The sequence below is a fragment of the Crocuta crocuta genome, unplaced genomic scaffold (genome assembly GCF_008692635.1).
Source record: "Crocuta crocuta isolate KB4526 unplaced genomic scaffold, BGI_CrCroc_1.0 scaffold138, whole genome shotgun sequence".
Lineage (NCBI taxonomy): Eukaryota > Metazoa > Chordata > Mammalia > Carnivora > Hyaenidae > Crocuta > Crocuta crocuta.
In genome coordinates, this window is record NW_027532585.1 from 4,879,255 (window position 1) to 4,893,369 (window position 14,115).

A 14,115-nucleotide genomic window follows, 5' to 3' on the forward strand; every position below is an offset into this window, starting at 1 on the left:
TACGAAAGGCACTTCAGTCAGCCTATATGTCATTTTTAGTCACCTGTTAGAGGCTGTAGCATAAATAATTGGGCAGTTAATTACCTTTAGAATATTTATTCGTTTACTAGTGGGTGTATTCATTTATACTGATTTCCATTTCCAAAGAGGATCTAAGGACACCAAGCTTCTAATATAATAGAGAACGAAAATTTAGGAAGAGGAGGGAATCAGGAAAAGGGAATTAAGGGTGAGGAAGTAAGAGGAAGCTGTCTGGCGGTTACAGAAACTGATGCTCTCTACTTCTGCGTGAGGCCGGCTACTCCAAAAATGCGTCTGCGCTTCCTGCACTAAGTGTGCAGTCAACAGCAAAAGTGTTGGGCTCTTTTACTAGGTCTTCCCCCCCCCTCCCCCCCGGGCACACACACACCCGATGGACAGGAGGGCTGGCACACAGACGAAATCCCAATGGAAATGGGGGACTGGAAGGCATAGTTTACAGGTATAATTTCAGACAGAAACACTACGTATCAATTTTACCAAACCGTGAAATCAAAAGACTACAAAAGACAAGTTAGGGATGTTTGCAAGCAAAACCAACATGAAGACACACTTCAGCTGCACGTGAGCCAGCGTGTCCACGGCCCCGTCCAGAAGACGCTCACGCATTGGCTGATTTCTCTGTCACTTCTGTGGGGAAGACGGGCTCCGGGAGCTCGGGCGGCTCCCCGGACACGGTAGCCTTTTCAGCTTCCTCATCCAAGGGAAAAAACGTATGCTCTTCATTGAAATCTATTAAACAACAATAGCAATGAAGTTCACAGTCCAATCCAGTGGCACCAAGTGTGCAGTTACTTGTTGTGACGTAAAGGAGACCACCTTCAGAACTGCCCAGAGGGGCCCCACCACCATTAGAAAAGACCCTGGGACTATTTAAAACTGGGCCTGACTTTAGTTACATATTAACTGTGCAATACGCTTGGTCAATTTGTGTGGTACGCTTCTGGAACACTTGGTGTACGGTGGACTTCGGGCAGAAGCTTAGCCGAAAAGGACCAGAGGAAGTAGCGGAACTAGAGGAGAGACCAGCCCTCTGTGTGAATGCCAACCATCGCCAGCTGGCTATTCCAGCACAGACAACTGCAGACTTCATTCCAGTCCGATCCGTATGGGCAATGACAGGGTGTTAACGGTCGAGCTTGTACCGGATTCCTACTTGTTCTCAGAGGGGAGATTTGTTGTTCCCGTTTCTGGTCCCCTTACCATTTATTGACCGCCATCAATGTGTTGTACTGACCACAGGCCAATGACAGGAATTCTCCTTACAGGCACACCTCAGAGATTCTGCCGGTGTGGCCCTGGACCGCCACAGGAAAGCAAGTCAAATGAGTTTTTTGCTTTTCCAGTGCGTATGAAAGTTATGTTTATACCATAGTTGGTTAAGAGCACAGTAGCATTATGTCAAAAAAAAAAAGACAAAACCAATGTACATACTTTAAAAATAGTGTATTTCTAAAAGCTGCTCATCATCATTTGAGCTCTCCGGGTCAGTCAGCAGATCACAGATCCTCATAAGAAGTATAATAATGAGAAGGTTTGAAATGTTGCAAGAATTAGTAAAACCTGACACAGATGTGAAGTGAGCAGATGCTATTGGAAAAATGGTGTGGACAGACCTGCTTGATGCAATCCTTCATTCTATAAAAAACCGCAGTGTCTGGGAAGCACAGTGAAGCCAAATGCAATAAAATGAGGCATGCCTGTAATCTGCTAATCCGGTCCAGACTGTTCAGGGGGTTGGCACTGTCCCTGAGGGAGGGGCCGGGCTTCTGGTCACTAGGATCCTTTCTGATGCCCTGAAGCAGCTGTTTCTCTTGTGGGGAAGTCTGGCTGGAGATGTGAGGGGTCATTTAGGACTCAAAGGTTTCCACGAGGCAGGATGACATAAAACAGCCAGGTAGGAATAATCATATGTGGATTATTTGATCTACAAAATCAACAATATGATTTTACCTCTCTGAAAAAACCAACCCTGTGTTACACATACAACAACACACACTAATTTCTGACCGCCCTTACACACCTCAGAAAGAGTCTCTCCGTTACATTTTTATTTCCTGTGAAGCTTAGAGTGTGTTTGAAGGTCATTACATATGTTAAGCATGACACATTTATCATTACAATTTCCATCGGCTTCTCTATTTTTTTTTTTTTAAATGTTTTATTTATTTCTGAGAGAGAGAGACAGTGTGAACAGGGGAGGATCAGAGAGAGAGGGAGACACAGAATATCAAACAGGCTCCAGGCTCCGAGCCAGCTGTCAGCACAGAGCCCGAGATGCGGGGCTCGAACCCACGAGTTGTGAGATCATGACCTGAGCCGAAGTCAGACGCTTAACCAACTGAGCCACCCAGGTGCCCCTCGGCCTCTCTATTTTTTCAATGCACATTTTGAGGCACAACACAGGACTGCTTCCTTGCTGTCATATCCAGTAACTGGTTTCTGTACAGTACCTTCCGGGATACATTTCTCATTGAAGAGGTTTCATTTAGAGCATCCAAGAAAATTTCACACTTGGCCAGTACTACTTAAACAACACAAACTTTTTTCCAGCCTATCGACCCATTTATTCTAGACTGAAATGCAAACTATTTTTCGAATTACAACAACAATAACTTGGTCTATTTACGCACCTCTCTGTGCGAGGCGCCTACTTCTGACCCTCCCAGTAACATGATGGGTAGAGCTGGGTATCCGGGGTGTTTTCTTTCCAAGCAGCCAATACTTACAAGGTGCTCCTGTCCATGCAAATCTGCAGAGGTTTTACCTCGTAAATGATTGCCTCGGTTCTCTTGGGATCGTAGCCTTTCCAAAGTCTGACAAACTTAGCATGCTGTCTACTCGTTTGAAGTAAAAGGAGTTGTTCCCAAGAACCGCCGGGAAAACATCTGCCTTTAACTTGCAGGTTCTGTGCAGTGAGACCTTAACTATAATTTGGACCATAACAAAAGGTAGGCTTGGAGCTTCCAATCAATTAATCCTATTGAAAAGCACCATGCAGCTTATTCATGGAGAAGAAGGGCGAGAGTTTTAAACATTCAGGTAAATAGATAATCCATTAAGAAAACAATGCACATTGTGGTAAATGCCACCCCGGTGTTGTCAGCACTTAGTTCTAGTCTTTGGATCCCCCGCCCTCCTGCGGAGGGCCTCCTCTTCCCCCTCCCCCAAACTTTGTTCTCTTATTCATGGCGAAGTGCAAACAAAGCAGGAAAGCAGCACGTACCCAGTGCTCCGTTCTGGACAAGTTCTTCCTCTATAGTTAGCAGACGGTTGTACTTAGTCACCCGTTCGCCTCGAGAAAGACCTCCCAACTTGATAAACCGGACACCGAGTCCAACGGCCTGGAGGGGGTGAGGGTGGGGGACAAAATTTATTTTAGACGAGAAGTCGCATGTTGCTAAAATATGAACCGTCCTTGAGGGAGAAAGGGCGCTGACGCCATGGGCTGTTAGGGTTTTCCTCATAACTCAGTATTTTATCTTTATGCAGCTAAGCGTGGCCCGCTTTCAAACGGACAGTGTCAAACGGTAAAGAGTGTGACTATACATCAGGTGCTTTGCTAGTCATGTGAGCATGCTGATTTTGTCTAAGAACGTTCTGGCCTTTCCCACTTCATTTTAGGAAGTAAGATTGCAAGGGCACACCCCTGCCATTTTCGTGCGCTCATCATTTTCCCAGGACCTCCATTTTTCTTCTTTTTAGAAGTTCAAAGATTAGCTCTTTGCAAAAGGCAGCTGTCTGGAGGAAGCAAGTCTATTTCATAAAAGGTTACATGACTTTCTCTGCCAAAGACTGCATTTCTCTGAAATACCAATTCGTGATAAAAAGCAGTGTTGTGGCAATTCTGCAATTGACCAGCTTTTAGCACTTACCAGATCGACGAGGCTGTCATCTGAAGATTCTCCTTCTGTGCTTCCAAAGACAGCGATGTGCTGCTTACCTGTAAGCAGAGGAATTCTTTTCCGATTTAGATGGTATAGAAACAATGAGTGTGTGTGTGTGTGTGTGTATACATGTATATATACATATATATATGAGCCCCCAGAACCAAAATTTTTTTTTTATTTTTATTTTTTTTTTAATTTATTGCTAGGAGAGAGAGAGAGACAGCGTGAGCAGGAGAGGGTCAGAGAGAGAGGGAGACACAGACTCTGAAACAGGCTCCAGGCTCTGAGCTGGCAGTCAGCACAGAGCCCGACGCGGGGCTCGAACCCACGAACCGCGAGATCATGACCTAAGCGAAAGTCGGACGCTCAACCGTCTAAGCCACCCAGGCGCCCCCAAAATTTAAAATTTGCTAGAGATTCGGGATGCTTGGGTGGCTGTCATTTAAGTATCCGACTTTGGCTCAGGTCGTGATCTCACGGTTCGTGAGTTCGAGCCCTGCAGCCCTGCATCAGGCTCTGTGCTGACATCTCAGAGTTTGGAGCCTGCTTTGGATTCTTTGTCTCCCTTTCTCACTGTTCCTCTCCCCATCCCCCTCCCTCTCTCTCAAAAGTAAATAAAGATTAAAAAATTTTTTTAATTGCTAGAGATTTAAAACTTTCCTGTGAAGAGTCAATGATTTGACCAGCAGAGAATTCTGATCTAAACATTTGTATTTTTATTGCCTTAGTTTTTTTTTTTTTTGAGAGAGAGAGAGAGAGAGAGAATATGCATGCAGGGGGGAGGGGCAAAGGGAGAAGAAGGGAGGGGCAGAGGGGAGCCCAACATTGGACTTGATCTCAAGTGAAATCATGACCTGATCTGAAATCAAGAGTAACACACTCAACCGACTGAGCCACCCAGGGGTCCCTTATTACCCTAGTTTTGTCTGTTTATCCCTTTCTGGCATCTCAGGTGCCAGATACTACATGAATGCCACATGTCATCAAAGTTAATATGCCATAAATTGTAAGATGGACCTTTATAACGACTAAAGGGGGAAAATGCTCAGATTGATACATTTCTAAGACCACCACTGTAAAACACGATTCCATTTTGTCCATGTTCAGTGTAGAAAGGTGTGCATCTTTGAGACAAAATCTGCAGTAAGTACAAAGGCGTCACTGGCGACATGATGTGCCTCACTGGATTTCACAGTTTATCGTGTAGAATATTATTCAAAGGGGCCTGTCACTCTGGATGTTTATTTATGAACAGAACAGTGTGGCTGTTGCTTAATCATTTGAGGATCTCAGAGCCCTTGAAATGTGCTGGTCTTCAAAGAGCCAGGATTCTTCCTCCAGAGACTGATTGTGTCTTAGAGGCAGGACCTGGAGCAGCGATCCGACTGGAAGTGAATGACAGGACGCCCGCTGAGAGGGAGGCCCCGGAAAGGCCAGGGCTGGGGGGCTCCCATCACCTCCTGCGGGACAGCCCTGCCTGGGCCCTAGACTGGCCCCCTGCAGGACAGGGACTCTGCACATTCCGTTCCAGTCTCTGGCGCCAGCCCAGGACCCTGGCTGCCAGTCCGGCTCTGAGTCCTGCCCGGCCTTCTGCCTAGTTCCTGAGGCCCACTCGTGTTTCAGGCACTGTGTGTAAGAGAACGAGACTCCTGTGCACTCACGGGAGTTTACAGTCTGGGGCATGGCAGGGGGGAGGGTACTAGATCTTAAATAACTGAACAAGTAATTGTGGCCAGTAGTATAGAGAGAAAGCATAGGATGCTACGAGAAAGGTTCAGAGCAACCAGGCAGGGGTAGGGGAAGCCAGGAAAGGCCTATATATCTGAAAAGGTTTCCGTTAAGGAAAGAAGACCCGGAGGATCAGGAGTTGTTAGCTGAGTCAGCGGTACAGGGCAAAGCATTCTAAGTTGAAGGAACAGCATGTTCAAAGACCTCAAGGCAGTAAAGAGTTTGAAACTTGTGAGGAATTTAAAACACCAGTGTGGGGGTGCCTGGGTGGCTCAGTGGGTTGAGCATCCAATTCTTGATTTTGACTCAGGTCATGATCTCACAGTTGTGAGGTCGAGCCCTGCTTTGGACTGTTTGCTGGGCGTGAAGCCTCCTTAAGATGCTCTCTCCCTCTCCCTCACTTGTGTACGAGTTCTCTCTCTCTCTCTTTCTCTCTCTCTGAAAAAACTTAGAAGACACCAGTGTGGACACGTGGGATCACTGACGTGTGTAGGAGGCCGACAGGACATTGTGCTTAGCCACACCTGTGTGGTAGCCCTCACGAAAGGGGTGACCTCCTAGACTGGGGCTGTCCTTGGGACACAGTGACTGAAGTGACTCAGTAAGCTTAGCTGCATTTTGTCTTCCAGCATCAAAGCTCTCGCAGATGGCTGGAAATTTGTTTTTCTTCTGAGATGAATTCCATGCTTTTTATTAACTGACAAACTGTAGTTTCGGCTCCTTGTGCAACCGAGTTAAGTTCATTGTGAGCCTTTTCAGATCTATACTTTTACTCACTGTCAAGAAGATTGGTGATTTCCACCAAGTCAGACACTGTAGTTTGATTGGTATGTTTTATGATCAGCCCGCTGGATTTGGGGGTGCCGATGGTACCATTCTCTAGAAGTTTAGAAATGCTTTTGGATGCAGTTCCTGCAATTATGTAACATCTGGAACCAAGAGCATTATAGAGGCTGTCCCACTGCTCAGAGTCCTAGGTAAACATTTAAGAATTGATCGTTACAATGTATAAGCATAATCACAAAATAACAGGAATCTTACAGCACATAATCAAAGATATCTTCCTGAGATCCACAAAACCATTTTCTGTTGTTTCTGCAGTGGCTGAATGGTGCCTGCATCACAGCCACACACATTCACAAGCTTCATGGAACAGAAACTTCAAGTGATTAAATCNTATTTAAGAATTGATCGTTACAATGTATAAGCATAATCACAAAATGACAGGAATCTTACAGCACATCAAAGATATCTTCCTGAGATCCACAAAACCATTTTCTGTTGTTTCTGCAGTGGCTGAATGGTGCCTGCATCACAGCCACACACATTCACAAGCTTCATGGAACAGAAACTTCAAGTGATTAAATCTGAGCCTAAATATCTAGCCAATAAAATATTTAACACATTAAATGCTCCTCATTGATTCCGCAGCCCTTCACACCCAGGCTGCTCCTACCCATCATATTATCCATGACATACTAATGACTGGTTGGCCAGCTGTCACTGTTATATCCGGTGAACAGACAACTGAAGGAAATGAGCCTGCGAGGGCCCTAGGCTCTCATTCTCAACATCCTTATTTTTCATTGGTGAGACCATCACATGAAACGAAGTACCAGATTCTGCCCTGCCCCACGAGAACACCAAATGGGCAGTCTTTCCCATTAAAACCGGCTGAGGTCAGAGCCCCAGGACAAGCCCTGGGAGTCGGGGCTCCGTCAGTGCAGGGATGCAGCACAGGTGGTGACGGGTGTGATGGCTGGGAGAGGCGCTGGGCCACCAAGTGAGAGCAGCCACAATCCTCACTCCCCAAATTTAAGTAATTCATCATCTCAGGGTATCTGTTTAGTATGTCTAATGGCTCTCCAATTCATAACATGAACAACCCTCATCAGGGGCAGTAGTTAGAACAGATCCCAAAGCCTCCCTATCTGAAACCATTTGAAAAATATGGCTTTGTGGGGCACCTGGGTGGCTCAGTCAGCTGAGCATCCAACTCTTGATTTGGGCTCAGGTCATGATCTCACAGCTCGTGAGATGGAGCCCTGCATCGGTCTCTGTGCTATCAGCTTGGGATTCTCTCTCCCTTTCTCTCTCGCCCTCCACTAACCATGCATTCTCTCTCCCTCTCTCAAAATAAATATTTAAAAAGAAAAAAAAGTGCAGATTTGTGGCTTTGGTGCACGGTGGTGAGTGGATGTAGGTTACGAATGTTTACACCAGAGTCCTATTTCTGGGAGCACCTAGCAATGGTGATGAGCCTCCTGACGCAGCGGCTAGCACAGCGGCTCACCCACCAAGGCTTCGGCGGCCTGTAAGTGCACGGTGCCCCAAAAGTGCTTGGGGCTGGCTTGTTTCCTGCCGCAGACAGGCACACCCCTACGCAAGTGTGTTTCTGCTATGCATGTGCTTAGTATGTGCCTTTCCTCCTGTGTGCTGAAACAACTCGACCCCAGCCCAGATTGCAGTATTTCAAATACCAGTCCAAAAGAATGAGCGTTTGCTCCGTGTGGATATAAAATTCGAGGTGAATCCTGTTACCTCCTTCCTGAAAGGGTCGATCAAGGCGATAATTGAAGGGAACCGGTTGATCAGATCCACATACAGGTCCACCATCTCGGCTGTGTTCTTGTATGTTCCCATCATCACTTCATACTTCCCTCTACTCTGAGAAGTGTACAGGCAATAACAAAGCACAGAGAAAGGGTGAATTCCTCGAATGTTAAAGTTAAGATTCCCATTTGCATTTACTCATTGCATATAAAAGGTTATAAACGTTCTTTTCAGGCTGCACAGCCATTAGAAATCTGTGCATCTTAAATATCTGTTAAATATTAGCCTGGGGAAATCGAGTCACCATTCCCCTTCGTGCCCTGTGCAGCTCGGACCCATGACTTCAGATGAAGCCTTCTGCACAAAAGACCAAGTACACAGAAGGAGGGGGATCATTTCTTAACTTAGGTTTGTGAGGTGGTGCCAGCCACCTGGCTGCTTGCGTGGATGGGCGATGCCATAAATTTGTAAAACAGGGTAGCGCACTCACCAGAACCCACCGTCTTTCCACTCACAGTAAACAAATAGCTTGTTTCCTCTACTGTGGACACCCTAATATTTGAAAGCAGGGCAATTTTGAGATACTAATGGCCACTATGAAATGTGAAGTGACCCGTGTGAAGGCATCACCTCCTCAGGTAGCATGCAAATTCCAGCAGGAACAGTACAGTCCTAAAAGCAGAGTTCCAGTTCAACCCCATTCACTTGAAGTCTGGAAAGCCCCTGAGTCACCAAGTAAACAGGGTTGAAGTGTAATCTCTCTGTAAAACATAGCACTGACTTCCAGGTCTGTGTTCAGAGATGGCACCAGGCAGATATTTAGGCACTGGGGAGGAGGTAGAACAGAACAGAATAACTTTGGTTTGCTAATGCCTTCTTGTTACTGCTCCTAATGGAATGGGTTCCACTGGAATTAGAAGTCCTTAATTGAAAGGGTTTTATTCTTTTTTTTCAGATTAAAAAGCAGCAAGAACTTTTAGTTCTTTACAGCAAAGCTTTGAAAAATCTTGTCAGTAAAGAAAAGTTAATGACTTTTTTAAAAGTTTATTTTCATTTATTTTGAAAGAGAGAGAGTGTGTGTGCAAGAGCATGCATGCACACATGTGAGTTGGCGGGGGGGGGGGGCAGGGAGAGAGGGAGAGAGAGAAAATCCCAAGGAGGCTCCACAGTGTCAGCGCAGAGCCCAACAAGGGGCTTGAACCCACGAACCATGAGACCATGACCTGAGCCAAAACCAAGAGTTGGACACTTAACTGACTGGGCCACCCAGGTGCCGCAGAAAAGCTAATGGCTTTCAACTAACATTGTAAGACTTATCTGATAATCAAGCTAATACATTTTAGTGAATATAAGCAAAAAACACCCATTCTAGCTAGCACTAGCAGTCAGTATATTCATGGGTCTTGGTATACGTTGCTGATGAAAACATGCAATTATTTCTTGTAATAGTATGCCTAGGAACCAATCATTATGTGGAGAATAGGAAATTACATTAAACATTCCTTCATGCCCTTAGCATCTTTAGAAAACTTAAAAGGACTTAGAAGTCAGCTGAGAGTTGGGGTTTTCATATACTGTTCAAATTATCCTTTGAAGTTTAAAGAATTGCAAGTTCAAGCAGAATTCTCTTTGGTCATTTTCCCTGAATTTGACATTAATTACCAAATCATCACAAATGTATGTTAACATGCTGGATATTTTTTATAAAACAGACTCGGCATTTGTGTATTTGAAAAACAGAAACGTGTATTTGTATAAGACAGACAACTTTTAACAGTGTTCCTAACATGCTAGTTTCCCAAGTTTAAAGGTTAACTGGGGGCGTGTTAACCCTGAGGAAGTGAGGACTGAAGCTTTTTTAAAATTTTTTTAATTTTTAATTTATTTCTGAAAGAGAGAGACAGGGTGTGAGCAGGGCAGGGTCAGAGTGAGAGGGAGACACAGAATCCAAAGCAGGCTCCAGGCTCTGAGCTGTCAGCAGAGCCCACACAAGGCTCGAACTCACAAGCAGGGAGATCATGACCTGAGCTGAAGTCGGACTCTTAACCGACTGAGCCACCCAGGCGCCCCAGCAGCTTTTTAAAAATGAACCTGATTTCCATTCTTTTAAAAAGAATTGCCTCTGTGTGGTGTGGTCTCTGGGTGAAGTTTCATCGCAAAAGCTCTGTCCTAACCCCACCTGTGGATGACACGGTGATGGGCTTAAGTGGATAAAAATACATTCACCATAAATGTCAATAACTTGCAAATATTTTTATATTTAAAAAGTGGGTCACGGGGGTACCTGGGTGGCTCGCTCAGTCAGGTAAGTGTCCAAGTCTTGGTTTGGGGTCAGGTTCATGATCTCATGGTTATGAGTTCAAGCCCCACCGTGGGCTCTGCACTAACAGGGCGGAACCTGCTTGGAATTCTCTCTCTCCTTCTCTCTCTGCCCCTTCCCCACTCTTGCTCTTTCTCAAAATAAATAAATAAACAAAATAAAAAGTGAGTCACAGCAGAAACCCTGAGAACCTCTTGTCCAGAAGGGCTTACCAAGCCAGAGTTACAATGGGTTCCCTTTGCAGGCTTGACAAATGCAGCCCCGACCAATGAAATGAGTGAGCTCGGTAGGGCATACCAGCTTCTTAAATTAGTTTTCAATGGCTCTCACAATTGCAATGTAAGCAACCCATTTTAGGAATTTTTGTTACAGAATTTCTATCTGTAATGATTTTGCTGTTTTCTGTTAATTTTTAAAAATTATAGGGGCACCTCAGGGACTGGGTCAGTGAAGCGTCTGATTTCAGCTCAGGTCATGATCTCACGGTTCATGAGTTCGAGCCCTGCGTCAGGCTGTGGGCTGACAGCCCAGAGCCTGGAGCCTGTTTGGGTTTCTGTGTCTCCCTCTGTCTCTACCCCTCCCCTGCTCACACTCTTTCTCTGTGTCTCTGTCTCTTTCTCTCAAAAATAAACAAACATTAAAAATATTTTTTAATTATATGGTTATGGTATTCTCTGGTCATTAGCTAACTTGGCTTTCTCAACTTGGCAATTATGTTTGGACCCTTCACACAATATTACTAAAAACAACAGGATCCCGTTTTGGAAAATATTCAGATAGCTCTTGTTCTGAGTTCTAATTTTAAAATACTGGGACCAGGGGCACCTGGGTGGCTTAGTCAGTTAAGCGTCCGACTTTCGCTTAGGTCATGATCTCGCGGTTTGTGGTTTCGAGCCCCGCGTCAGGCTCTGTGCTGACTGCCACCTCAGAGCCTGGAGCCTATTTCAGAGTCTGTGTATCCCTCTGTCTCTGACCCTCCCCTGCTCATGCTGTCTCTCTCTCTCTCTCTCCTAGAAATAAATAAAACATTTAATAAAATAAAATAAAATAAAAATACTGGGACCCAACAAAAAGTAAGTGTTCGGGAGCAGAAACTTACATAGTCTATCAGCTCGTGTGCAGCACAGTTGATGGCCACATGCAGATTGGTCCCCAAGTCCAGCCCCAGGTTTGCACAGATGCCTTCGATTAGGAGCAGTGGCTGCTCTATGGCGTCGTAACTAATGGTTAAACAGCCAAGATGGGACATCCTGGCAGTGATGGGCTGCTGTAAGACACAAAGCAAATGGTTGCATGTAAATTTAGCACAGGGAGGTTCTTGGAGCTTCCTGGTTACAAACTGGGCGTTGTTTATAACCAGACTGAGCTTTCTAAACAGGTCTCTGTGTCTCTGCTAATGGCACATCCAGGTCCCTGTCATCTCTGCGTGACCTTCTGGTGTTTGATTGCCCAAAGAACCTGGGGTAATTTTCTTACCCCAAGGTATCAAGCTTGACCCAGGAATATACTTCTCTCTTTGGTGTGCCCGTGTAGTCTCTTTATCAGCTCTTTCAACTGCACATGGGCTGACCTCAGCTGCAACCACCAAGGTGGTGAATTTCCAGGTGGTCTCTGTAAACGTCTGTCCTGCCTGTCCCAAACTCTGTCCTTCTCCATCTGTTTCCAAACCCGCTCTTTCCTGGGTTCCATCTTCCTTTGGAAGAATAGAAGTGTTAAAGATGGAACCCTCCTTCAGGAAATGTTTTATGAGAAAAAGGAGTAAAGAACTCCAATAAAATGCAGAGCTGAGGATGGATTTCAGTGGAAGAAGGTTGGGGACCCAAAGCAGCCTAAGGAAAATCATGCATTTCTATTGCAAGGTCAGCCCTGATGTGCCTTATCACAAATTGCCACTATACAATTATAACATAGTTGAAGCAGTATCAGTAATCCTGAAGGGGGTGTGTGTGTGTGTGCATGCGCGTGTGCACGTGCATGCCAAACTCAAGAGCAAACTCAAGTGTGTGCGTGAACCTTGGTGTAACTATGCCATTTCTCTGATGATAATACTAGTTAATTAGAAGAACCCTCCAACATTTTTAATGTCAGTGAGAGGAACCTTTTATTTGGCCACGGAATAGTTGGGGAAATTTCTGTATATCGATTGGGGAGTTTTGTAAGAGTCTTCTAAAGTACAAAAGTATCACTCACTTAGGGCTTAGTTACCACTTATTAAAAGCCAGCTACCATTCTAAATACTTTACATAAATACGTTTACTCTTTATATTAGCCCACAAAGCAGGTACTATTATTATCCCATTTTATAGAGAGGTAAGTAACTTGGAACAGATTTTAATCCAGGAGGTTTAGCTCCAGAGTTCATGCTTCCACTGGTATGGCTGCCTCTCTAGAATCAACCATTTAAGCTGCTTCTAACAGAAAAAAAAAAAGTAGTAAAGCTCATCACAGAAAGGGCTGATCTTGGTGTGGGCTTCTCAGAACACAGAGGACAACCTGCTGGCCCGGGGGAAGCAGCCCTGACACTGGGTCGTCCTGTTCATCATCGCCTGGCGCTCCTGCAAGGCCCGACTTCAGAGTGTTGTGTTCATCCCAACAGATACAAGTGTCAAGTACTTAACTTTCTGGTGTATTTTTTCCTACATTTCTCTTCTCCCAGTTTCAGGAGGGATTTAATTTTCCATCTTTAGGAGCCCATGTGAGCAACTATCAGCATTTGTACGATCTTTGGGGTCCCTATCGGTGACTCTGACTATAGTGTGGAAAGCTCAGGCATGGGACAGGTGTGTGCCAGAGCATCCACAATCATCAAAGTCATCGGCTGCTCGAGGTCAGAGGGCTTCCTGAGGCCCTTGCAGCCACCCTGGCCAATTTTGACAGGAGCTGTTTGTCTGACGTCACTGACAAAAATCTGAGCTCCCGTAACGCTTCTCCTGGACATGGTGCTCTGGTGACTTTTCGGGACCCAAGGGAAGAAACGGCTCTCTTTTTGTGCCTTTTGTTTCTCTCTCACTTGGGAGGGGTAAGATAAAGATCAAAAACCTTTCCCATGTGCTTTTTAGCTAGTTATCAGGAAGTGCCTTCCTCGGCATTTCACCTATCAGGTTTCAAATAAAATCCCGTTACTCAGAAATGCTTTTCCACACCCTCTGAAGGTCCCACAGCCCGTGGCCAGAGAGGTGGGGCAGAGTGATCTCCCAGCTCTGGGCTCCGCTGCCTTCCCACCCTTGCAGGGGAAGCACCGTGTTGTTCCCATTTGTGTCAGCCCTGGTCTTGGAGCACGGTGACTGGGAGAGGAGCACAGGCAGAGAGTGTGTAAATGAATTGTGCCATACTGAAGAGTGCTCAGGAAATACATAACTTACTTGACTTCTTTTGCCTCCATTATGCCCTTTTTTGGTCTCTGTTTTTGCAGGAGGGGGCTGGGGGACAGAAGATACAGATAAATCACTTGCAATGATCAGGTCTTGTGGCCTGTCCACTGCTCTGGGGTCTCACAGGTCACACTGCGAATCACATACGTGCACGTACTTGCACACATGCACACACACACACACACACACACACACACACACACACACACACACA

The 14,115-nt window shown here is 45.5% G+C and overlaps 1 protein-coding gene across 1 annotated transcript in view; it reads right to left on the minus strand.

Annotated features, from left to right (window-relative positions):
* Positions 1–374: 374 nt before the first annotated feature.
* ENO4 (enolase 4) overlaps positions 375–14,115 on the minus strand; it is a 27,625-nt gene continuing 13,884 nt past the window's right edge. The window contains exons 8-14 of the mRNA XM_077779541.1: positions 13,893–13,949; positions 11,630–11,797; positions 8,199–8,324; positions 6,435–6,630; positions 3,915–3,982; positions 3,266–3,383; positions 375–771 (exon numbers count right to left, since the gene is read on the minus strand). Coding sequence (XP_077635667.1) covers positions 641–771; positions 3,266–3,383; positions 3,915–3,982; positions 6,435–6,630; positions 8,199–8,324; positions 11,630–11,797; positions 13,893–13,949 — 864 coding nt within the window. The 3' untranslated portion in view covers positions 375–640. The remainder of the gene's footprint in view (positions 772–3,265; positions 3,384–3,914; positions 3,983–6,434; positions 6,631–8,198; positions 8,325–11,629; positions 11,798–13,892; positions 13,950–14,115) is intronic.